The sequence below is a fragment of the Chiloscyllium plagiosum genome, unplaced genomic scaffold (assembly GCF_037043375.1).
Source record: "Chiloscyllium plagiosum isolate Xiang-an unplaced genomic scaffold, Cpla_swu_hap1 HiC_scaffold_9, whole genome shotgun sequence".
NCBI lineage: Eukaryota > Metazoa > Chordata > Chondrichthyes > Orectolobiformes > Hemiscylliidae > Chiloscyllium > Chiloscyllium plagiosum.
Window position 1 is genome coordinate 71,428,788 of NW_028270147.1, and position 25,208 is coordinate 71,453,995.

General features: G+C 39.8%; 1 protein-coding gene across 2 annotated transcripts in view; it reads left to right on the forward strand.

Moving 5' to 3' along the window:
• Positions 1-22,210, forward strand: part of ndc1 (NDC1 transmembrane nucleoporin) — a 28,098-nt gene extending 5,888 nt beyond the window's left edge. The window contains exons 6-18 of one of the 2 annotated variants that reach the window (XM_043699625.2): positions 985-1,093; positions 2,023-2,074; positions 4,931-5,063; positions 5,755-5,847; positions 5,966-6,047; positions 7,027-7,185; positions 7,620-7,916; positions 8,594-8,706; positions 11,888-11,938; positions 14,611-14,674; positions 20,274-20,374; positions 21,455-21,615; positions 21,831-22,210. In XM_043699625.2, the coding sequence (XP_043555560.2) occupies positions 985-1,093; positions 2,023-2,074; positions 4,931-5,063; positions 5,755-5,847; positions 5,966-6,047; positions 7,027-7,185; positions 7,620-7,916; positions 8,594-8,706; positions 11,888-11,938; positions 14,611-14,674; positions 20,274-20,374; positions 21,455-21,615; positions 21,831-21,894 (1,479 nt within the window). In that variant the 3' untranslated portion in view covers positions 21,895-22,210. The remainder of the gene's footprint in view (positions 1-984; positions 1,094-2,022; positions 2,075-4,930; positions 5,064-5,754; positions 5,848-5,965; positions 6,048-7,026; positions 7,186-7,619; positions 7,917-8,593; positions 8,707-11,887; positions 11,939-14,610; positions 14,675-20,273; positions 20,375-21,454; positions 21,616-21,830) is intronic. The other variant, XM_043699626.2, reaches the window with a different exon arrangement.
• Positions 22,211-25,208: the final 2,998 nt, after the last annotated feature.

The following is a 25,208-nucleotide window of genomic DNA, read 5'->3' on the forward strand; positions in this document are numbered from 1 at the left end:
TGTATATAATCCCTTATCTGAAAGTACCGGAAAAGGTCCCTATTAGACAATCCATATTTCCGACTTAGCTGGCTAAATGACATCAAGACCACCTCCTCGAATAAATCTCCGGACAGGAGATTCCCTTATTCTCCCATAACTTAAAGCCGGAGTCCATTGCCCCAGGTTTAAATCCTTGGGCTCATGCCAATGGGGTAAACAGCAAAGTCTTAAACCAATTGCCCTTGTCTTGCCACATTATCCTCCAAGCCTTCACCATATTTAAAATGATTGGACTCTTACACTGCTCGGTCATGGATTTCATCTTATCCATAAATAATAGATTAACTAGGGGACATCTCGACTGCGAGGCTTCAACGTCAAGCCAAGTTGACCCCGAATTCTCCTGTACCCAGTCACACTCATATGCTAACAGGGCGCTTAGTTGATATCTCTTTGAGTATGTAAGATCCACCCCTCCCTCACCCTGTGAGAGCTGCAATTTGGTAAATTTAATTAGGGGGTGCTTGCGACACCTTATAATAGAACCTAGCCAACCTCTGAGCTTCTAATACTCATCTAGGTAGCAACAATAGGAGCATTCTCACTGAGTACAACAGGCGAGGAAGAACATTCATTTTAATCAGGGCAATTCAGCCTAACCATGATAAAGTTAATCCCTTCTGCCGCTGCAAATCCTGTTTTATCCTCTCCAGTAATTGTGCATAGTTAGCTTTATACAGATGGTGGACGGCAGGGGTAATAAAAATTCCCAAATGAAATAAAAACCTTTTGACAACCATCTAAACGGGAACTGCATTCCATCCTTCAGATCAGCACCTCCACTAATCCCCCCACGGTCATGGCTTCCGATTTTGTAAAGTTGATCCTGTAGCCTGAAAAACTGCCAAATTCTGTGTGGTTCTTAATTGTGATGTATTTTGTATTTCAATTTCTTCTGGGGTTTGTGAAAGAAGGAAAATAATTATTTTGTTTCTTTTACAGCAATTCAAGTACCCACAGTTCAAAGGAAATCTGTCTTTAGTTATTAAGTACAGTGCTGTGCAGTCTCTGTATTTTCTCAGGAACTACTGCATCCTTTACTATTTCCTAGGTAATCTACATATTTGACATCGAACTAAGGATTCTTTTGTGTTGCTGATTGGGTAATGTTGAATTGTATCTCCCTTTCTCGCTAGAACTGTTTTGATGCATGGTTTATGATTTTTCTCTAACTCTGTTTGTCCTATACTGATTTTGTTGCTCATCCTTCATTCATAGCAATTTTTAAAAATCTCTTCAATGCCCCATTTGATTCTACAAATTAGGAAATGGAAAATTCAGAATTAAGCAGTTACTGGTCTCTTCCACTTAACATTGCTGTGGCCTAATTTCTTGTTTTTGGAAAAATGTGATTCCTATCCGTCAAATCTTTCAGCAGAACTGTGCAGGGTCCTTACACAGGAAGAACATGTCCTGAAGCTGAGAGAACAGCGAAGAGTCTGAGCTATGGGTGAAGCTGCATTTAGAAATAATGTGTAAGCAGTGGTCAGGAGTTGTACCTAGGAGGGAGGATTGACTATAAGAAGTGAAATTTAACTGCAATGTGATGGATAACAAACCTGTTGTAGTATATATTCTGAAATGTTTTTTTGTTTAAAACAAGGTGCTGTTTCTGCTGTTTGTTGTGTGAAATTTTCAGTTGCTGTATTTTCCTTGAAGCTACATGCCTTTAAAAATATTTGCTTCCATTTTACTGTTATACACCAACTTTCTCTTTTTTTTCCAAAATAAAATAGAAAAGTCCAGTTTGAGCAGAATGCAGTATTTATAGGTATAGTGCTGCCAATTGTACTTAAGTAGTGCTTACAAGAAGTTGTTTGCAAAGAAGTTTTCTTATGTGGTAGAAGATTTAAAATCCAAAGTGTGTGCTGAATGCAGGGCAAAATAATATCTTTGGAGTGTGCAATTTCAAGATTTATTGTTTTCTATCTCCAGAATATTTTTCCCAGTGTTACATTTTTTAAAATTGTCTCTCCCCAGGTTATGTACCAAGGGCCTGGATAAGTGCCTCAACAACCCTTCAAAGAGATAGGTTAGTGAACTGCATTGAAACTATTAATTCATTAATGTCTGATCCTGTGTTTTGTAGATTTGGATGATTTTTTTTTTCTTTTCTGTTCTTACCCTGAGTATCCTGCAGCCACCTTCGCATTGTCTCACCCATTCTAAAATGTGAGAGCTGAAATTGAGATGCAGTAGCTGCTGATAATAAGAAGGAGATGGAAATGTGTTGCTGGAAAAGCGCAGCAGGTCAGGCAGCATCTAGGGAACAGGAGAATCGACGTTTCGGGCATTAGCCCTTCTTCAGGAATGAGGAAAGTTGGTCCAGCAGGCTAAGATAAAAGATAGGGAGGAGGGACTTGGGGGAGGGGCGTCGGAAATGTGATAGGTGGAAAGAGGTCAAGGTGAGGGTGATAGGTCAGACTGGGGTGGGGGCGGAGAGGTCGGGAAGAAGATTGCAGGTTAGGAAGGCGGTGCTGAATTTGATGGATTTGACTGAGACAGGCTGGGGGGAGGGGAAATGAGGAAACTGGTGAAATCCGAGTTCATCCCTTGTGGTTGGAGGGTTCCTAGCCGGAAGATGAGGCATTCTTCCTCCAACCGTCGTTTCGCTGTGGTCTGACGATGGAGGAGTCCAAAGACCTGCATATCCTTGGTGGAGTGGGAGGGGGAATTGAAATGTTGAGCTACAGGGTGGTTGGGTTGGTTGGTCTGGGTGTCCCAGAGGTGTTCCCTGAAACGCTCCGCAAGTAGGCAGCCCGTCTCCCCAATATAGAGGAGGCCACATCGGGTGCAAAGGATGCAATAGATGATATGTGTGGAGGTACAGGCGAATCTGTGGCGGATATGGAAGTTTCCTTTGGGGCCTTGGAGGGAGGTGTGGGCGCAAGTCTTGCACCTCCTGTGGTTGCAGGGGAAGGTGCCGGGAGTGGAGGTTGGGTTGGTGGGGGGTGTGGATCTGACGAGGGAGTCACGGAGGGAGTGGTCTTTACGGAATGCTGATAGGGGAGGGGAGGGAAATATATCCTTGGTGGTGGGGTCCGTTTGGAGGTGGCGGAAATGGCGGCGGATGATGCGCTGTACATGGAGGTTAGTGGGGTGGTAGGTGAGGACCAGTGGGGTTCTGTCCTGGTGGTGGTTGGAGGGGCAGGGTTCAAGGGCGGAGGATCGGGAAGTGGAAGAGATGCGGTGGAGGGCATCGTCGACCATGTCGGGGGGGAAATTGCATTCCTTGAAGAAGGAGGCCATCTGGGATGTGCCTTGAAGAAGGAGGCCGCAGTAGGTTGAAATCTTTGAGGAGAAAGTGAGGTCTGCAGATGCTGGAGATCAGAGATGGAAATGTGTTGCTGGAAAAGCGCAGCAGGTCAGGCAGCATATCTTAGCCTGCTGAACCAACTTTCCTCATTCCTGAAGAAGGGCTAATGCCCGAAACGTCGATTCTCCTGTTCCCTAGATGCTGCCTGACCTGCTGCGCTTTTCCAGCAACACATTTCCGTCTCTGATCTCCAGCATCTGCAGACCTCACTTTCTCCTCAAAGATATTTAGAAGGAATCATAACAGTCCCAAGCTGTGCTCAGTAACATCTAGCCCCATGTACCTTTTTTTATAAAACTAAAACTAGTCAGTATATGAAAACTATGGCATCTTCACACGCACTCTGTTTCATTTATTTAGTTTCTGTAATGATAATTCATTCTTCACCACCTCGGCACAGGGGCTTTAAATTTTACGAGTGCAATATCTGCTCTGGCTGAGCTCGGAGAACACTGCACAAACTGTGGATCTAACCTGAGACTTAATGGCCTGTAGCACCACACCACACATTGAATGTTTCCATTTAAATAATTTTAGAGAGCTCCTTGAAAATTGAAGTTAGTGACTTTATTATAGTTTGTGTATGATGCTTCTTCCAAATGTTGCTGTCTTTAAATATTTGAGTGTCATGAGTTGAAAATCTGCTTGAAGTGTTTGTAAATACTGAATCTGTTTCCGGCAGAGTCCACCACATACACATACACATGCACACCCCTCTACCACCACCACGACCATACGTGTTCACTGAAAGTCAAAGACTTTCATTTATTTTCTCCCCTAAGTGTTAATCCAGTGAAAGTGAGAACTGCAGATGCTGGAGATTAGTGTCGAGAGCGTGGTGCTGGAAAAGCACAGCAGGTCAGGCAGCATCCGAGGAGCAGGAGAATCGACATTTCGGGCAAAAGCCCTTCATCAGGAATGAGACGCCTCATTCCTGATGAAGAGCTTTTGCCTGAAAGGCCAACTTTCCTGCTCTTCAGATGCTGTTTAATCCAATTTGTCTCAACTTCCCCTGTATTTAGCAGAGACCCACATAAACAAGTGTAAATTGTTGGAACAAATTGGTGATATTTTTGTGTTGATAATATGTAGCATATGCAATAGGGCCAGAGGTAGGCCACTAGACCCTTCAAGTCTACTATGTCTAATAAGATCAGGCTGATCTGATTACTCCATATTCCCAACTACCCTTGGAAACCTTTCACCTCCCTTATCAAGCATCTATCTACTTCTGCCTTAAAAATGTTCAAAGATTCTGTCACTCCCCCCCCATAAGATGGTGGAAGCAGAAATTCAAAGACACTCGACCCTCTGAGAGAATATTCGTCCTCTTCTAGTCTATAACTTGAATAAATAACTATTTTTCCCTTTTGAAACCTGGCACTACTGTCAGTTTCAACTGGGAATGAGGGGTGTCATTGAAAAGATTGTGGTCAATACTTAACCTCCACATTTCTTTTTAGAAAGCATCATGTCTGTCAGATGACCACAATGTGGTGCAATATTTCCAAAAGTAGTGCCAATGTGTGAGTGAGCACTTGAAACATCATCTGTCTGTAACTTTTTCTGAAGTGCACAGCATTCCCTGGATACCCTGACTGGATTATTCGACTTGCCACTGCTCTACACAGCCTGGTTAAGTGGTACGTTTCTTTTGGTCACCTGGTACATTACATGGCTGCTGTTTAAAATCTTCATTACTGAGGTGAGTGACGAATGCGATGGTATAAAGTTAAAGGGTAGCACAACTGTACAAGAGTTTTTGCATTTTATTATCTGTGATGCAAAATTTCAAGACTTTGGAATGGTGTGCCAATGACACTATTCCAAAAATCTCTAAAGGTACTAAAATAAAATTTTAATAGTGGACAAACTTTTTTTTTAACTTGAATTTATTGCGAATGTAATAGAACCAGTTTTCCATGTCTACACCATTGGTAAATGTTCAGCTTCCAAACTGTTCAGTAATTTCTGCTCAGTAACAGTTGTGATTTCCAAAATAGACTATGCTAGGATGACCCTTCAAGTGTTTATTTTACCTGGTCCAAATCCTGAGAGTTTTACATCAGTCACTGTATGCAAATAGAAAAGTTTTCGGATTATCAGAGTAGCAAGTGTTGAAAATCAGCAATTTTGATTTACAGCTCAAATTGCAAAGCCGTTGTTAATTCACCTTGTCGCCTTTTCGTTTCATTTTGTTGCATCACTCTGTACTCTGACGTTGAGTTGCGTATGTCAAAGTTCTGTCATTATTCTTTGTCTTTATGTGCAGAAAGGTTGTTATCTTTTTTAAAATCTGGAATTCCGCAGAGGCCTGTTCTAACTTTAGTTTTTTTGTATTTAATTCAGGACTTGTTCATGTCATGTTTGTACTCTTTTCTCTCCCATTGACTCAGGCATTCCAGTTTCCTGTGCAGCCCTCATTTGGAGAGGAAGCTGATCGGTGCCTCCCTAAAGTCCTAACAAACAATGTTTCCCCCTGTATAAAGGTAAACCAAATAAATGGTGTCATTAACACACGCAGTTCCTTTTTATTGTTTCATGAGTCTCTCTTGTAGGTAGCGGATTTACAGCAGACAGGATAATAATGAAGTATATCTTTTTCAGTATCTAGCATTGCAAGACTTGGCCTTACTTTCCCAATATTCAGCTTCTCGGAGACAAGAGGTGTTCAGCCTTAGCCAGCCAGGTGCGAAGAAATGCTTGCTCATATAGTTGGGACGGGTGTTGGGTTTGGGTGGAAGGAGGAGGGGACAGGGAGTACTGGGAACTCGTTAATATCTTAATTTCTCTAGTAACATATTTTACAATCCATTTCAAAAATAAATTTAAATTTCAAGGGACTCTGTGGGAAACATGAGTTATAATTTTAATCTCAATGCAATATTAGATTACTTAGTGTAGAAACAGGCCCTTTGGCCCAACAAGTCCACACTGACTCTCCAAAGAGCAACCCACCCAGACTCATTCCCCTACCCCTTCACCTGACACTACGGGCAATTTAGCATGGCCAATTCGCCTAACCTGTGCATTTTTGGAATGTGGGAGGAAACCGGAGCACCCGGAGGAAACCCACGGAGACACTGGGAGAATGTACAAACTCCACATAGTTGCCTATGGCGGGAATTGAACCCGGGTCTCTGGCGCTATGAGGCAGCAGTGCTAACCACTGTGCCACCGTGCCGCCCATTATGATATACAAATGAATATCAAAGTGATTATAGCTCTCATCTGCACTTTTGCTTTTCCCCTACGTTAACCTCTTCTTTTTCTTCCTCTAAAATGCTCTTGCACATCCATTGCTGTAAGTTTCCCCTGTCCGAGTGGTCTCTTCTCTGATCTTGCCTTCATTTTCATTTATCTGTAATCAATCTACATTTATAACAATCACTTCATAAGGAAAACTGAATCCACATTCCTCTCAGCTTATGTAATTTATGCACTTGTCTTTTTTCAAGAATAGTCTAGTTCTCATAGATATCTCTGCTGGGAAATATTCATCTCTATTTATCTTTCAGATTCTTCCCAGAACTTTCTAGTTCTGTTGGTGTAGCTTAATTCCACTTTGCAAGTTATTGAATATGTTATCAAATCATTTCTGTAAAAATCACTATTGTTAGTTCTGTGGGTTATCTAGTGTAGCTAATCACTTTTCTATTTTTTTGAAGGTGGTCATCCTCATAATTGGATAGCCATATCAAGTGAATGCTTAGCCTTGATAAATGATTTAACCCAAAAACTGGCAGATTATCAAGAAACAATTGCTGCAAACGGTCGAATTAAATCCTATCCGATCCCTGTGGAACGACATCTGCCGAGCACTTCAGGTCGGGCTTTGACCTCATATTGTTAAAATGCTGCTGTGTAAGCTGTTTTTGGACTATGGCAGCAGTAAAGTCATGGGGGGCTATGTCATTGAAAAGGACAAAAATTGGTTGAGTGACTGACTATCTGAGAGAATTAATAAATGCAAGACCAGTGAGTGGAATAGAAATTGATCAGAATTACTCCACCTGATGACCTTTTTCTCCATTTCATCGTTGACAACAGGAACACTAAACGTCTAATTTGCTTCTGAAAACATGCCCAGAGTTATTGCATTTATTTCCGATTACTTTAGCAATATAACATTGCTTTGGATTTTTAAAATATTGATTACTCCAGTTTTCTACATACATTTTGGCCAGTAGTGATCATCTTGTAATAAATCTAATAAAATACTGATGTGCTACTTTTATAATGTTTATTCCTCCCTTTTCAGGAACTTCCTGTCTTGAAGAGCCTGACAGCTACCAGCCTTCCTTACGGTCGCCACTCTCTGCCCGTCAACGCCGGGGCCCTCAGCCATCGTCATTGATTAAGTCTTCAGGCACTTCGTTCAGAAGCTTGCTTGGCTTCCCTTGTGCACCAGATCCCTGTAGTCCTCTTGGTTCTCCTGCTGCTGTTAACCGATTCAGTGACGTGTTAGACTTGGGCTCTCCCAGCTTTGGCTCTTCACCAACTTCTCATGAAATGAGGAAGGTGCCAAAACTATGGACCTCAGCTTCTAACTCCTCAGGTAGCTCTATGCTGTGGATGGTCTATTTCATAGAAAAGAGCTTATTGCAAGCTAATTTGTAGAAAACAAGTCATTAAAAATTGACAAAAACGTGAGTAGCTTAAAAGTTGATTGGGACTTAATACAATTGAAATGCATAATTAGATGGCTGAACTGTAGAGTCCTATTTCTAAATTGGCAAACTCAGCCATATTGAGGGGAGCTTCTGTTAATAGCGATTGGTTTGGCATCTGTTCATTTCCATCTACTCTTTTATTCTGTCATTCTCTTTCCCCTACCCATCCTTTGTCACCACATTTCTGTCCCCTCCCAACAAATCTGAATTATAGATATTACCAGTCCTCTGCATGCTACCAAACTTTAATGTATATGTTAATATGTCTAAGGGGCACTCAGCCAAGATGAATCTCCTCATTACTTTTTCCAGCAAACAGTACTGTCTGGTTACCTCTTGACGTCAGCCTTACTTTGAGATAGTAATTAGGGCATTAGTTAACAAAGCAAATGGAATTCATACTGAACCCAAGTAATTTTAATAGTTTTTAGTTTAATCAAGTAATACTAATGAAATAAAATCAGTGGAATTATGAGCCATATTAAGACTAACAGGTATTTTAAGATTAATGTTTCTTTGAATTACTGGCGTCATTGAAGTTTAAGTGTCTGTATGTTTTCAGAATACCTGGCAAACACAAGTGAATTTTGTCAAGCTGTCCAAGCCAACAACAGAACTCCTGAAGTGACAAAACACAATGCCATTTCTGAATGGATGCTTCAGAGGCAAGATCAGGTAAAAATGTCCTGCTTTGAATGAATTAATTGTTTTACTTCCTGAGGTGGAGCACTGGTTAAAGGTATTGTTTGGTTCCTAGACATGCCAGTTTGATCTTGAGTCTTTGCCAGGGTAGATAATACTTGTGGCAGCTGGTCACTTGCAGCTCTGCCCCTCCAACTAAAATTACCAACTGTTGCTAGAGACAAAACTGAGGTTTTGACTGTGTGACATTTTGATTATCTGTTGCCTTAAGGTTTGACAGATATTCCTGCATTTAACTAATAAAGGTTGAGTCCTCTCTGTGACAGAATACTTTCGCTCATCGTTATGCACCACAGGTTCCAAGTACCTTGAGGTTATCTACAAGCTGGTGACCAGGAGAATCCAACACTGGGGAAACCAAAACCGGGAAGAGCCTAAATGTAATCAGCAACTCATTGTCACTCATAGGAATTACATTAATACATATTACTGGTAAAACTTGAGAGAATCATCATCAAAAGTGGTATAACATTCTGGCAATAGTAGGTGTAAAGTCCTCTAACTGGTAGTACGTTCTGATCACCTGGAATTTATTCCTGAAACTGTAGCCTGATTCCTCCTGCACTGCAGAAGATATGATGAGGCTCCCCATTCAATGCTAATTTTAATACACCCCATCTGTTTCATTATTTCCTTTGACTCTGACTCTAGTTTGGACATCATTTTTGTGAAGGTGACAGTTCTGAACTGAGGTCCCAGATCTGTGGTGACCCCCACATGGAATTGTCAAAATGAGCCAGTGCGGTTTAACCCGAAGTAAACCTAAACATTGCACAAAGCTTTTCCAATTAATATCTTTGCACCTGTCTTTTATCTTGTTTCATTCAGTCTGAAATTTTGATTTTCTCCTTTATTTTCCCACCAATGGAAGCAATATTTCATTATTTATGTACAGTAAAGTTTTGACCGAGGGAGAGGTATTCTTGATTCTAGAAAACCCCTGATTCAAAAACAGTTGGAAACACTCAATTGAAAGCAATTTGTCAATCATGTTGGAACATATTTTGCCTCGACATCAATTGACATCAGAATCTGAGCCAGTTATGATGACAGATTTGCTGTTCAGAGATTCATGTAAATAATTCACTGGTTCAGGTATAGTTATTAGAGGAGGGAACAAAGATTTGGAAAACTGACAGCCAAGTGATGGATGTTTCTTGCATTAGTGTACACCTTTTACAGATGTTTGATTTGTTTTTAATGTGGGTTTCCTTTGTCAATGTCTGAGTTTTTCTATTTTACAATTATTTTGCAAACTGATGCATTTTTACACTATATGCAAGGGCATTGCAAAGGCATTTCAGACTCTTCAAGGCATTGTACAGTAACATCTTTGGGATCATCTTTCAGTCTACGCATGGGTTATTTGTTTTTTAAAATAAGTTATAGAGTCATAGAGATGTAAAGCATGGAAACAGACCCTTCAGTCCAACCCGTCCATGCTGACCAGATATCCCAACCCAATCCAGTCCCACCTGCCAGCACCCTGCCCATATCCCTCCAAACCCTTCCTATTCATATACCCATCCAAATGCCTCTTAAATGTTGCAATTGTACCAGCCTCCACCACTTCCAAGGCAGCTCATTGCATACTCGCACCACCCTCTATGTGAAAAAGTTACCCCTTACGTCTCTTTTATGTATTTTCCCTCTCACCCTAAACCTATGCCCCTCTAGTTCTAGACTCCCCCACCCCATGGAAAAGACTTTGTCTATTTGCCCTATCCTTACCCCTCAATTTTGTAAACCTCGATAAGGTCATCCCTCAGCCTCCGACGCTCCAGAGAAAACAGCCCCAGCTTGTTCAGCCTCTCCCTATACCTCAAATCCTCCAACCCTGGCGACATCCTTGTAAATTTTTTCTGAACGCTTTCAAGTTTCACAACATCTTTCTGATAGGACGGAGACTAGAATTACATGCAATATTCCAACAGTGGCCTAACCAATGACCTGTAAAGCGGCAACATGACCTCCCAACTCCTGTACTCGGTACTCTGACCGATAAAAGAAAACATACCAAATGGCTAGTTCTCCCTGTATTCCATGAGATCCAATCTTGCTAACCAGTCTCCCATGGGGAACCTTGTCGAATGCCTTACTGAAGTCCATATACATCGCATCTACTGCTCTGCCCTCATCAATCCTCTTTGTTACTTCAAAAAACTCATGATTTCCCACGCACAAAACCATGTTGACTATCCCTAATCAGTCCTTGTCTTTCCAAATACATGTACATCTTGTACCTCAGGATTCCCTCCGACAACTTGCCCACCACCGAGGTCAGGTTAACTGGTCTATAGTTCCCTGGCTTGTCCTTACCACCCTTCTTAAACAGCGGCACTACGTTTGCCAACCTCCAGTTTTCTGGCAACTCATCCGTGACTATCAATGATACAGATATCTCAGCAAGAGGCCCAGCAATCACTTCTCTAGCTTTCCACAGAGTTCTAGGGTACATCTGATCAGGTCCTGGGGATTTATCCACCTTTACCCGTTTCAAGACATCCAGCACTTCCTCCTCTGTAACCTGGACATTTTGCCAGATGTCACCATCTATTTCCCTGCAGTCTGTATCTTCCATATCCTTTTCCACAGTAAATACTGAATGCAAAATACTCATTTAGTATCTCCCCCATTTTCTGTGGCTCCATACAAAGGCTTCCTTACTGATCTTTGAGGGGCCCTATTCTCTCCCTAGTTACCCTTTTGTCCTTAATGTATTTGTACAAACCCTTTGGATTCTCCTTAATTCTATTTGCCAAAACTATCTCATGTCCCCTTTTTGCCCTCCTCATTTCCCTCTTAAGTATACTCCTACTTCCTTTATACTCTTCTAAGGATTCATTTGATCTATCCTGTCTGTACCTTACATATGCTTCCTTTTATACCTACCAGCCTTTCCTTTCACCCTGACAGGAATATACTTTCTCTGGATTCTCGTTATCTCATTTCTGTTAAATGACTGGTTTCAATATGTCAAATATGTGGCATGATTGGACAGAGCTTTCGTATATTGTGACACAGAGTACAGCTCGGTTCTGGATTGGTGGCTTATCTAGTTGGTGGTGTTATGAAATATAACCTTCAGCCTTCATCCAGCACCTTTTAACCAAAATGTATTAATGCGGTTTTGAAATATGCTTTGTTCATTTAGGTTAAGTCTTTCTTGTCGAAGCGAGGGCTGGTAATGTATTTATTTAAAAAGGTACAGTTGTGAGTTTAATTTTTGTTGCATCAGATCAACAGCATGTAAGAATATGTCTTTTTGGAAATCATGCATGTTGCATGCTGCATTGCTTGTCCCTTTGTAGTCTTGTTCAACATCCTTGCATTAATGACCCCGCTAGATGCAATCATTCAATGATTTATTATTTTGGGGGGGCTCTTCTTGGCACTGGCTTCCTAATCGAATGCTTTTTTCATTTTATTAGATGGAAGTTGTGTCCAGCTCATTTCTTTGGCGTAAAATCAGTTTAGAAATGTAAATGCAAGTCTCTTTCTCACCATGTTGTTGACTACTAATTCAGGGAGAATGTGAGCATTTTTATTTTGAATCGAGAGGCTAAGCACATACAGTTGTTACAGTGCAGAAGAAGATTATTCAGCCTACAGTATCTGCACTGGCTGTCTGAGCATTTTGACTTGGTGCCAATCTCCTGTCTTTCCCCATATTCTTACACATTGTTTCCATTTAAATAATCATCTAATGACCTCTTGAATTCCTCACTTGAACTGCATCCCATATCCTGACTACTCACTCTGTGTAAGAAAAGTCTCACTTCCCATTTGCTCCTTTTGCAAAATACCTGTGCTCTCCAATTTTGATCTTTGTACAAGTGGGAGCAATTTCTCTCCATCTACTCTGTCCAGGTCTGTCATTAATTTAGCAACTTCTATCAAATCATCTCTTAGCCTTCTCTTCAAAAAGAAATAGTTCAAACTTCTCCAATCTATCCACATAATTGAAGTTTCCCAACCTCGAACCATTCTTGTAACCCTCTTCTACACTCTCCCAATGCATTTGGGTCATTCCTAAAGTCTTGCAAATATTTCATTTGGCAGCTGTAAATATTTTTAGAAAGTGCATACCCATAATACATAAAGGACTCATCTTTCCTTTGGAAAAGATAAGCTTCTGTTTGTGTCTCAGATTTTATAAACGCTCCATGCTTGTATAATGAATAGTGTCATATCTTTCATTTCTGCATTAATATTTTTTTTAAGCTTTAGCTCCTCAAGCAGGAAGTTAATACTGAGCTTCTCAATCTGATCAGGCAACAGATTTCAAAGGCTTATGGTTGTTTCCGGGTTTTAATCCTTTTGGTTCCTTAAACCTCCAATTCTGAAGTCATTTGGAGTTCTGACCATGGCACCGTGTAAATTAGCATAATTATCATCCAGACCCAGTACAAATTAATGGCACCAGCAGTCTGGTCGTATTTAATACTAACAGAAAAGAGATAGTAAATAAGCATGAAATGTTTGCTTCCAAAACTATTCTTGTAATTTAACCAAAGTAGTTTTCAATTCACTGAAAGGGCAGCAATTGACCACAAGGCGAAAGTAAGGACTGCAGATGCTGGAGATTAGAGTCAAGATTAGAGAGGAGCAGGAAAATCGACGTTTCGGACAGGAGAGATTCCTGATGAAGCAATTGACCACAAGCTGGGCAGGGTATTTTATAAGTGCTTATGTCATAGGTCCAGTCAAGTTAAAATCTACCCTTTTTTTGGAAAATTCAGGATAATTAAATCCTAATTAAGCAAAGGGCATGTGATCTTGTCCCTCATGTCAGCTTCTGATTCAGCAGAGCGATCTGTGGAAATTGGTTCCATCAGGCAGAGTTAACCTGTGAACACACAGGGTGAAACCATTGCTTTCTTTCATGAATGAGGAGGCAAATTAGGACAAAAAAATGCAGAGTTAACAGGACAGCATTAAACTTTAAGGAATTGATTGATACCACATTTGGGAAACAAAAGAGAAAGTAATACTAGAATGGGATGGGGATGAAAAAGTTATAGGAGAAGCTCTCGCGTTTTGTTTTTTCTCCTTTGGTTACACTAGATTTTTATGACTTTTTAGTTTTAACTAACCATGGATAATCTCTCCATTGTACCTTCAAATTACCTAAAACCTGGAATTATCCTTTGTCTTGGAACTTGGTCTCTCATCAATAATGAGCAGTGGAGTAACATATTTCAGCCCTGATTTTGTTTTCAGTATTAGCAAATTTATTTTACAAGTGAACACTAATGTGCAATGTCTCATATAGAAATGCCAATGAGGCTAATATATTAGGATCCAGTGTCAAATTACTTTACAGACTATTTTTAAATAAATCGACTATTTTCTGGTATCCGTTGCTAATCCTGTGAAACATAAACAGCAGAGACCTATTGAACTGAATGGTTTTATTTCCGTACTGTAAATTTAAAGTCTATGACCAGCAATATTCCATTCAGAGCTCCAAAACACTTTAAATAAAAACAAAAATTGCTGGAAATGATCAGTTAGTTGAGCAGCATCTGTGTAAAGTTCAGTGCATCTACACATCGAACGGTTATGTTAGGTATGTGAGAGAAATAAAGTTCTTTTAAATCATATTTCATACAAGCCATCTTTTCACTTGACTATTTTCTGTTACCCATGTCTCACTTTTATTAAAAAGAAATCGGTGAGTTGCTTTGGAATAATAGAGTAAGGGCTTTAAGTATGTTACACTTGGTAATTGTGATGTTTTTGTGTGCCTGACTGATGTATCATGATGTTTGAAAATTCCAGCTGCTGTGTCTTGTCAATTTTTCTTATGATATACATTTTTTTTTACTTCTTCATAATTAAATAAGATTAGTTTTAATTACATTTTCTTTTCAGCTCCCGGAAGCTTCAAGTCAGGCTCTATTTGCCAACAGTCAAGCACATATATGGGCCCTTGAAGGTATGAAATATGCCATTTACCGAATTAAACCATAACTATTAAGGAATTTCTTCTCACCGTCAATACAATTCCATTTAATGTGAAACATATTTATACTAAATACAACCCAAATGTTATTGCAGTTTTTCATTTAGGTCTGGTGGTTTCTAGTTTCTATCCTACCCATTAAGTATGTAATCTTTCTAAAGTACTTGTGAATCAGACTAGACCCTCTCAAAATATTTTAAGGAAGGAGCTTAGACCCTAACCTTTTCTTAGTTTAAAGGTAGATGTGAAGTGCCGTGTTCCAGATGCAATGCGACTGGTCAAACTACTTATCATTAAGCAAAATAGAATTATTTAAACACTATAGTTAAAATTCAAACAAAAGAGAAATTTAGAATAACTTAACTATTGGAAAACTTAACCAAATAATAGATACAATACCTTATACTAATTAATTGTTCCAATATAGTAACATTCCATAAAACACTCCTTGGCAAAAAGGCAAATTCAGATAGAATTCTTATATGGAGTTCTCCAATCCAAGAGGAAGGAACATCAAGAGAAAATTCAGACAATGTAGCAGCCAAGAGACATTCACTGAAGTTTCCAACTCTTTTCAGACCTCCAACAGCTTCTGTTGCTAAAGAGTTTTTTTTTAAAAAACTGGAGAGCTTGGTCGGTGAGACCTGGCCACACCCAGGTTGCTTCCATTGTTCCAACTTTTTTAAAAAAACACCCCAAGGCTGCACAGATTGTTTGGCATCTCTGCCTTACAACCTCTCTTCAAAGAATCCAGGACAAAATAACCTTTTAAGGTTAAAAGCAAAATACTCCTGATGCTGGAAATCTAAACCGAGCAGCGAGAATGCTGGAAAAACTCAGCAGGTCTAGCAGCATCTGTGGAGAAAGAGTTGGCGCTTTGAGTATAGCACAACTGTTCAGAATGGAAATGAAGAATCATCTTAGGCTCAAAAGATTAATTCTGTTTCTCTTCTCAGATGCTGCCACACCATTATTGAGGAATTGTTCTTTAGCAGCTAGCTATTTGTTTTCACTTTGACCTAACCTGTGTTCTTTTTAAAGGTATCCAATGAATGCTTGTCTGTAGAAATTTTCATAAGATTATAAGAAAGAAGTAGAATTAGGTCATTTGGCCAATTAAGAACATATCTGATCTGATAATTCTCAACTTTACTATCCTGTCTTTTTACCATAAATCCTTTATTCTGTGACTGATTAAACATTTGCCTACATCAGCCTTGACTATGTTTAACAACCAGTTTCTACAACCATCCGCAGTAAAGTAATTCTGCAGGTTGACTCCTGCCCAAAAAAGAAATTCCTTCTCATCAGTTCTAATTGGGTGACCCTTTATTCTTAGATTATGCCCTCTGATCCTAGATTCCCTCAAAGGGAAACAATCTCTCCACATCTACCTGTCAAGCCCCTTAAGAATCTTCTATGTTCAGTAGGCTCCAAGAAGTACAAGCCAAATCTACTCCGACCTCTCTATAAAGAAAATTCCTCAATATTGCTATCACCTCGTGAACCTTCTCTGGATTGCCTCAAATGCCAGCATATCTTTCCTTAGATAAGGGGACCCACACTGTTCACTGTATTGCCATCTATAGTCTTTGTGAAGTTTTAGCAAGACTTCCTATTTTTATATTTTGTCCTTTTTGAAATAAATACCAACATTTGATTTGAGAATGAGAATTCCCAAATCTTTCTGTACTGAAGCTTTCTACAGGCATTTAAATGATATTCAGTTTCTCCTAAAAATGCATATACCCACATTTTACCACAGTATATTCCATCTGCCAAGTTCTTACCCACTTGCTTAGTTGGTCTATATTCCTCAGTAAATACTTTGTCATGTTTACAATTTGCAAATCCAACTATTTTTCTGACAACTGCAAACTTGGCTATAGTACCTTCACTTGCCTCACCCAATTCGAGATCTATAATTTTAGGAGGGTTGCTGTTGTGAGATGCTAAATATGCTTTTTGTTCATCTGGACAAAAGAAAATGGACAACATCATGATTGTTTGGACATTTGCTTTCCAAATTATTATCCTGTGAATATCCAGGTTAAGACAAGCATTTTCTTATATGCAATTTAGTTGTGCATTAGATTACCACCTCCTTCAGCCCAACTTGAAAGTTGGCTATGGACTTCAATAACACCCTATTCCTATATGCTCACCACACATTCTGAATACAGCCTGTAACCTGTAGTGATTCCATTTTAATCACACTCATGCCACCCTTCAACTCGAGCCCAAAAGGGATGAGAGAAATGAAAGAGAGTATTAAAGATGACTGAGCAAGTTCAGCAGTGTACTGTGTGGTGTGTGTGCGCAAGCATTTCGTTTAATTTAATTATTTCCAGTAATATTTCACTCTGTCACGCTATTGTTGTCATGCCTTTCAGTGTCTTTTCAATTTTCTTGTTAGAATCTTTTCAACTGAACCGTAGTGCTCTACATTACTTACCTTGATTCTGATTTTTGCTGGATAACTATGTTGCATAATCTTTCCAGGTGCATTGTTGAACTGATCATAGTTTATCACACCCCTTTAATTCTCTTGAACAAGAATCCTTTTTAAAATTAAGGATTTTTCAACTTGCATTCGTAGTTTTGTATTTATTCTGTTAGAAGATTACTTAAAGTCTACAACAGTCTTTAATGAGATTTCTTTTTAATTGAATTTCCTATATTTCAGGATTGTTATTGATCTATTCTGTTGTTCCTCCTTCAGGTTTAGAAGTAGGAGTCATGAATATGTATTTAATTCCAACCAATTCTGGTGAAAGGTCATTGATCTGAGATGTTAATTAGTTTACTCTACAGATCTCAGAATAGCAGAGTAATTTTCAAATATTTTATGTATTTTAAATTTACCCCTTCGCTACTGGATGTAAATGATAACAAAAAGCATTTTTTTAAAAATACTGAGGTTTTACACTTTATCTATCTGATTACAGCATAGCATTGACCCTATCAAACAATACTGGGTTTAAAAGTCACAGTGAACTGGAATGTCCAATTAATTGACTGTTATCACCCCAAACTGCTGATTTGCAGCATTGCATTATCAATATGCTCCAAGGGCTTCAAATTGAATCAAAGAACTGGATTGTTTTGAGCATTATTTATCATAAATGTAGTCAATAAACTTAATAAATTTAACTCCAAATTGCAGAATAATTCGAGAGCAACTTCTTTTCTCCAAGTTTCGTGCTCAGTTGTTAGTCAATCATCAGCGCAATCAATCAGGACTTTCTGCAGCTTGGTAAACTTTAAATGCTAAGTAAATGTACATAATTACTTGCTGTATCTGCATACAAGCCTCTTGTGATTCATGTGATAGGACGCCCAGATCCTGCTGCATCTGAGCTCTGCAATTTCCCCATTTAGACAATATGCTTTTTATTTGTACTGCCAAAATGGACAGTTTCACATTCTCCCACATTTTACTACATTTGCCAGATGTCTGTCCACATAAAAATATCTATATCCCTTAATGTCCTCTTCATAATTTTCTTTCCTACTACTTTCGTGTCATCAGCGAGTTTGGCGATCATACCTTAGGTCATTACATCCAAGTACTTTATATTTATTGAAAGCATTTGAGGTCCCTATGGCACATCACTTACTATATCTTGTCAACCAGAAAATGACCCTTTTATGCCTGTTCTCTGCTTCTTGTTCTTTCTCCATGCTATCCCCAAGACCGTGAACTTTTATTTTCCCCAATATCTTTTTTATGTATAATTTATCAAATGCCTCATGGAAACAGTCTGTCACAAGTGCCAAATATGAAGTTGTCCTGCGCTGGTGATGTGGGATGATCTCTGCTGATGACTTGTTTATAGGCCAGGCATCTGCTTTGGATCTTCTGAAATGGTGGTGGATTTCTAACCAGCAGATATTCATAAACTAATATAGCGTGGAAGCAGGCCATTCATCCCATTGAGTCTATACCGACCATCTGAAGAGCCAACCGCCCCTTTCCCTATTCCTGTAACCTTCCACTTCCCATGGCTAATTCACCTAACCTGCACATCCCTGGACATTATGGGCAATTTAGCACAACCAGTTCACGTAACCTGCAAATCTTGGACTGGGAGAGGAAACCAAAGCACCTGGAGGAAACCCACGCAGGCATGTGGAGAATATGTGAACTCCACACCAACAATTGCCCAAGGTTGGAATTGAACCCAGGACCCTGGTGCTGAGACAGCAGTGCTAACCACTGAGCCACTGTGGCTGTTTGTGTCGATCATCAGCTAATGAGTTTTACACTCATTATGATTGACGTTGATGAGTTGCTTGTCCCTTTTGACAGCATCCATGGATCAGAGGTTCAGCCACTGATGTTGTCTTGGCAAGGACTGTGGCATCATGTCGTACATTTTGGGGTTGTAGCATTTACCATCCAAAGCAGGCCAGCACAGCTGCCTCTGCTTGATTGATGGTAGTATGTTCGGTAACCTTGATCGAGAAAGGACTGCTTTATCGGTGGTTTTGTCTTGATATGAAGTAACAGGATGCTTTGCAAAGATGGAAGTTAAGCTTTTTTTTTACATGGCAGGTGTAGGTTGTTCAGATTTCACTGCTGTAAAACAATGCATTGATTATGCAGGCCTTCTTGATTAGAATCTTTGGTTCTGTGGGTCAGTTTTTTTTTCCATGTTTTGTTAGCCAAAGTTTTGGCTGCCTTTCTGAGGTGTATGCAATATCAAAGTACAGGTTGTCTATCATTGTAGATCAAAGTCAGCAGAATTTGCTGACTACTGCCTTTTCGTGTATAATTGAGTCAGTTTTCTTAACACTGCTGAGGGAGAACATTAATTCCATGAGCCTTTGGAACTGATCATCTGTCGAGGCAACTACTCTTGCATCACCAGCATAAGGAAGTTCTCTAATCAACACTATCAACATCCTGGGAGTTATCATTGATCAGAAAGTCAACTGAACTCACCACATAAATACAGTGGCTACAAGAACTGGTCAGGGGCTAGGAATACTGCAGCAAGTATCTCACCTCCTGACTCCCCAAAGCCTGTCCACCATCTACAAGGCACAAGTCAGGAGTGTGATGGAATACTTCCCACTTGCCTGGATGAGTGCAGCCCTAACAATATTCAAGAAGCTTGGTACCATCCAGGATAAAGCAGCCACTTGATTAGCACTACATCCACAAGCATCCAGTCTCTCCACCACCGATGTTCAGTAGCAGCAGTGTGTACTATCTGCTACTATGCACTGCAGAAATTCACCAAAGATCCTCAGACAGCACCTTCCAAATCCCGTGACCACTTCCATTTTGAAGGGCAAGGGCAGCAGATATATGGAAACACCACCACCTTCAAGTTCCTCTCCAAGCCACTGACCATCCTGACTTGAAAATATTACACCATTCCCTTACTGTTGCTCGATCCAAATGATTGCAACAGTTCAAGAAGGCAGCTCAACACCATCTTCTCAAGGGGAATGAGAGACAGGCAATAAATGCTGGCCAGTCAGTGATGCCCATATCCCACAAAATGAATAAATAAATTTTAAAATTGCCGATATTTTGATTTAGCTAATTTTATTTTTGCAGGACTCTCCCACCTTGTAGCAGCCTCATTTAGAGAAGACTGCTATGGTGTAGTACAGACAACATTATCATCCATTCTGTGTGCCATGCTGTCCCTCCAAGAGGTAAGGTTTATTTATTTGTGGGCACTGCTTTACACAGTGTTGGAATGTTGCTTTTTTACATGGATTATATTATTGTCGTAAATGATCTGCAATTCAAGTATATAGCCTACCTTAAGTTTTGCATTATTTCTGCTTTATACCCCTCTCCACACTAGATAAACCCCACTAAACTGACAAAACATGATCAGTCCTGAGGTTAACTTAAAGCCGGTCCATGTTAGCAATGTACTTCTGTCTATTTGGAATATATAATGGTTTATATAAATGACTGAAATTCAGTTTTCAGACTTCTTTCTCCACTTTGGAGAGGTACAAGATCTGTGAAAACTCAGGTTTTGGTTATTGCTTTGTTACTTAATCAGTTCCTATCTTTTGACTTATAAAGGATTGGAATATATCTACTGAACGTGAGAGCCTTCAATGCTATCTACTCTTTAAATTGCTTATGTGAAATAAAGATTCCTCATTTATTGACTATTGTATGGGGGATTCATTGTATAGGAGACTCTCACAAGGGACATCTCCTGTCTTCAATCATGGGTAATTGAATTCTGTTTATTTTTTAAGTAATTGTGTGCGTTTGTCTACTTATCTAGGAATGATGTGCTTTCACACTTTGAAAACTTTATAGGCTCATTTTGTAACTGGTATGTTTGTTGTAATGTAACAACTTACTGTGCTCAGTTCAAGATTATCTTCACTTATTTGTATTTCCCACTACCTGCAAATACTTGGACCTATGTTCAAACTCTCTCCACCCATTTCGTTTGCAGTATTGGTCTCGTTGAAAAGACGCCATTTAAGTTTGATTACTCAGATTGGATTTGGGTACAGGTACCAGCTGAAAGGATAGCATGTTTACCCACTGCGCCATTTAACTTCTGAATCCATTGGAAACTATGAAGTAGAGCACGCCAGTCACCATCTAAAAGAGAGAAACATGATCAAACTTTTTGTTTATTAATATTTAACTTCAGACTATATAAACCTAACTTGCCATTTCCTTCCAGGCTTCCATTAGAGTTCTTTTTCAATCTCTGTAATCCATACTTTTGCTTTAATTGCATTATTTTTAAACAGGCTGTGGACAAACATTTTAAATTGCCTCATGCCTCCAGCAAGCCACCTCGATCCACAGGCACTCTCGTGGATTCTTCTTATAAAACACTGAGGTTTGCCCTCCGTGCATCATTGAAAACTGCAATTTACAGGATAACCACCACCTTTGGAGAACACTTAAAGTAAGTTTTTCTTTAAGGCATGCTCTAATGTTATATAAATTACAAGATGCATTTTCAAAACTTTCACTGGCTTTGCTAAATGCATAGATAATTCTAATCAAACTAACTTCAGATGAAACTGCCATTTTTCTCTCAAACTGTTATGGGAACATTCAATTAAAAAGATTTATGAAATTAAGACATTCTGGCTTATGTCGAATTGTTTTTAATTTCAGAGCTGTCCACCTTTCGTCAGAACACAGAAAAAGACTGCTACAATTTTTGGAGTATAAAGAGTGAAGTGATCGAAATTTTGTGTTGCTCCAGTCCTGAGGCTTCTCAGAGCAGAAACTTTATAATCTATTTCCAACTTTGTCCTTTTTTTAATCTAAATTTTTTTTTTCGAAATGTGGCTCCAGTAAAGTATTAGTTTCTGTTTTGGAACTTCTGAGAAGAACGATTAAGATTTTTGTACTTTGGGGTTTTTTTTGTACATCTTTATAAAGTAGTCTATGTTTGTAAAGAAACAGTATTTTTCAGTTGCTCAAGATGAAATCATAACATCAGATTTTGACAGCTGTATCTATTCAGAAGTCTAAATAAATCTTTGAAATTATCTTTGCATTTCTGAATTTCATTTCATTATTGGCTTAAAGTAAAATGGCAAAATCACCACAAGCAGCTTTTGAAATGATTTTGTTGGATATAATCTCTAAATATCCAGTGACAACGGTCACTGGATATTTAGAGATTATATCCAACAAAATGGTCACTTAAACCTACTGTGAGCATAGAAAAATGGTACAGCAGCAACTGTTATTTTCAGTTGGCAAGTTTTCATGCATGAAAAGAAATCTTATTACACCACCTGAATTTCTGCAGTAAAAAATGAAAGGCAAATGTAATTTGATTTGAATTTTAAGCTTATGACAAGCACAACGATCTGGATTTTCATTTTCTCTTCTCTGCTAAAGTTCTTGATGGCCGATACTGTTGTTTTGTGTTTCCTCGATGGAACAAAATATGGTGACAACTTGTTGAACCTGTACCACTAGCTAAAATTTGATTCTATGAGCAACTTCACCGATATAACATTACAGCACAATACAGGCTCTTCGGCCCTCGATGTTGCGCCGACCTGTCATACCAATCTGAAGCCCATCTAACCTACACTATTCCATGTTCGTACATATGCTTGTCCAATGACGACTTAAATGTACTTAAAGTTGGCGAATCTACTACTGTTGCAGGCAAAGCATTCCACACCCTTACTACTCTCTGAGTAAAGAAACTACCTCTGACATCTGTCCTATATCTATCACCCCTCAATTTAAAGCTATGCTCTCTCGTGATCGCCGTCACCATTCTTGGAAAAAGGTTCTCCCTGTCCACCCTATCTAACCCTCTGATTATCTTCTGTTAAGTCACCTCTCAACCTTCCTCTCTTCAAGAAAATAGCCTCAAGTCCCTCAGCCTTTCCTCGTAAGACCTTCCCTCCATACCAGGCAACATCCAAATAAATCTCCGCTGCACCTTTTCCAAAGCTTCCACATCCTTCTTATAATGCGGTGACCAGAACTGTATACAGTACTCCAAGTGCGGCCGCACCAGAGTTTTGTACAGCTGTAGCATAACCTCATGGTTCCAGAACTCGATCCCTCTATTAATAAAAGCTAAAACACTGTATGCCTTCTTAACAACCCTTCAGGCAGCATCTGACGAGCAGGAAAATCGACGTTTCAGGCAAAAGCCCTTCATCAGGAATAAAGGCAGAAATGCGTTGGAGGGCATCTTTAACCACGTGGGAAGGGAAATTGCGGTCTCTAAAGGAGGAGGCCATCTGGTGTGTTCACCTTCATCTCCTCCCCCACTCACCTATTGTACTCTATGCTACTTTCTCCCCACCCCCACCCTCCTCTAGCTTATCTCTCCATGCTTCAGGCTCTCTGCCTTTATTCCTGATGAAGGGCTTTTGCCCGAAACGTCGATTTTGCTGCTCGTCGGATGCTGCCTGAATTGCTGTGCTCTTCCAGCACCACTAATCCAGAATCTGGTTTCGAGCATCTGCAGTCATTGTTTTTACCTTCTTAACAACCCTGTCAACCTGGGTGGCAACTTTCAAGGATCTGTGTACCTGGACACCGAGATCTCTCTGCTCATCTACACTACCAAGAATCTTACCATTAGCCCAATACTTGGCATTCCGGTTACTCCGACCAAAGGGAATCACCTCACGCTTGTCCACATTTATCTCTATTTGACACCTCTCAGCCCAGCTCTGCAGCTTATCTATGTCTCTCTGTAACCTACTACATCCTTCGTCACTAACCACAACTCCTCCGACCTTAGTGTCATCTGCAAATTTACTAACTCACCCTTCTATGCCCTCATCCAGGTCGTTTATACAAATGACGAACAGCAGTGGTCCCAACACCGACCCTTGCGGTACACCACTAGTAACTGGACTCCAGGATGAACATTTCCCATCAACCACCACCCTCTGTCTTCTTTCAGCAAGCCAATTACTGATCCAAATTGCTATATCTCCCACAATCCCATTCCTCCATATTTTGTACAATAGCCTACTGTGGGAACTTTATCGAACATCTTGCTGAAATCCATATACGCCACATCAACCGGTTTACTCTCATCTACCTGTTTGGTCACCTTCTCAATGAACTCAATAAGGTTTGTGAGGCACGACCTACCCTTCACAAAATCGTGCTGACTATCCCTAATCAAATTATTCTTTTCTAGCAGATTATAAATCCTATCTCTTATAACCTTTTCCAACACTTTACCAACAACTGAAGTAAGGCTCACTGGTCTATAATTACCAGGGTTGTCTCTACTCCCCTTCTTGAACAAGGGGACCACATTTGCTATCCTCCAGTCTTCTGGCACTATTCCTGTAGACAATGAAGATTTAAGGATCAATGCCAAAGGCTCGGCAATCTCCTCCCTGGCTTCCCAGAAGATCCTAGAATAAATCCCATCCGGCCCAGGGGACTTGTCTATTTTCACACTCTGCAGGATTTCTAATACCTCTACCTTGAACCTCAATCCCACCTAGTCTAGTAGCCTGTATCTCCGTATTCTCCTCGACAACATTATCATTTTCTAGAGTGAATAATGTCGAAAAATATTCATTTAGGTGTTTCCCCTATCTCCTCTGACTCCACACACAACTTCCCACTACTATCCTTGATTGGCCCTAATCTTACTCTTGTCATTCTTTTATTCCTTAAATACCTTTAGAAAGCCTTAGGGTTTACCCTAATCCTATCCGTCAGCAACTTCTCATGATTCCTCCTGGCTCTTCTGCACTCTCTCTTTTGGTCTTTCCTGGCTACCTTGTAACCCTCAAGCGCCCTAACTGAGCCTTCACATCTCATCCTAACATAAACCTCCTTCTTCCTCTTGACCAGAGATTCCACTTCCTTCGTAAATCAGAATTTGTTGCTGAAATTTCTTTACTGTTTTCTGGTCATAAAGTCAGTGTTTTCTACTTCAATGTAGACAACAGAAGTCACTGTTTGTTTTCTGATCAAGTACAGCATGATTAAGATGCCAAATAAAGTTGTCTCTAAACTGCCATAGGACGTCCTAACCCC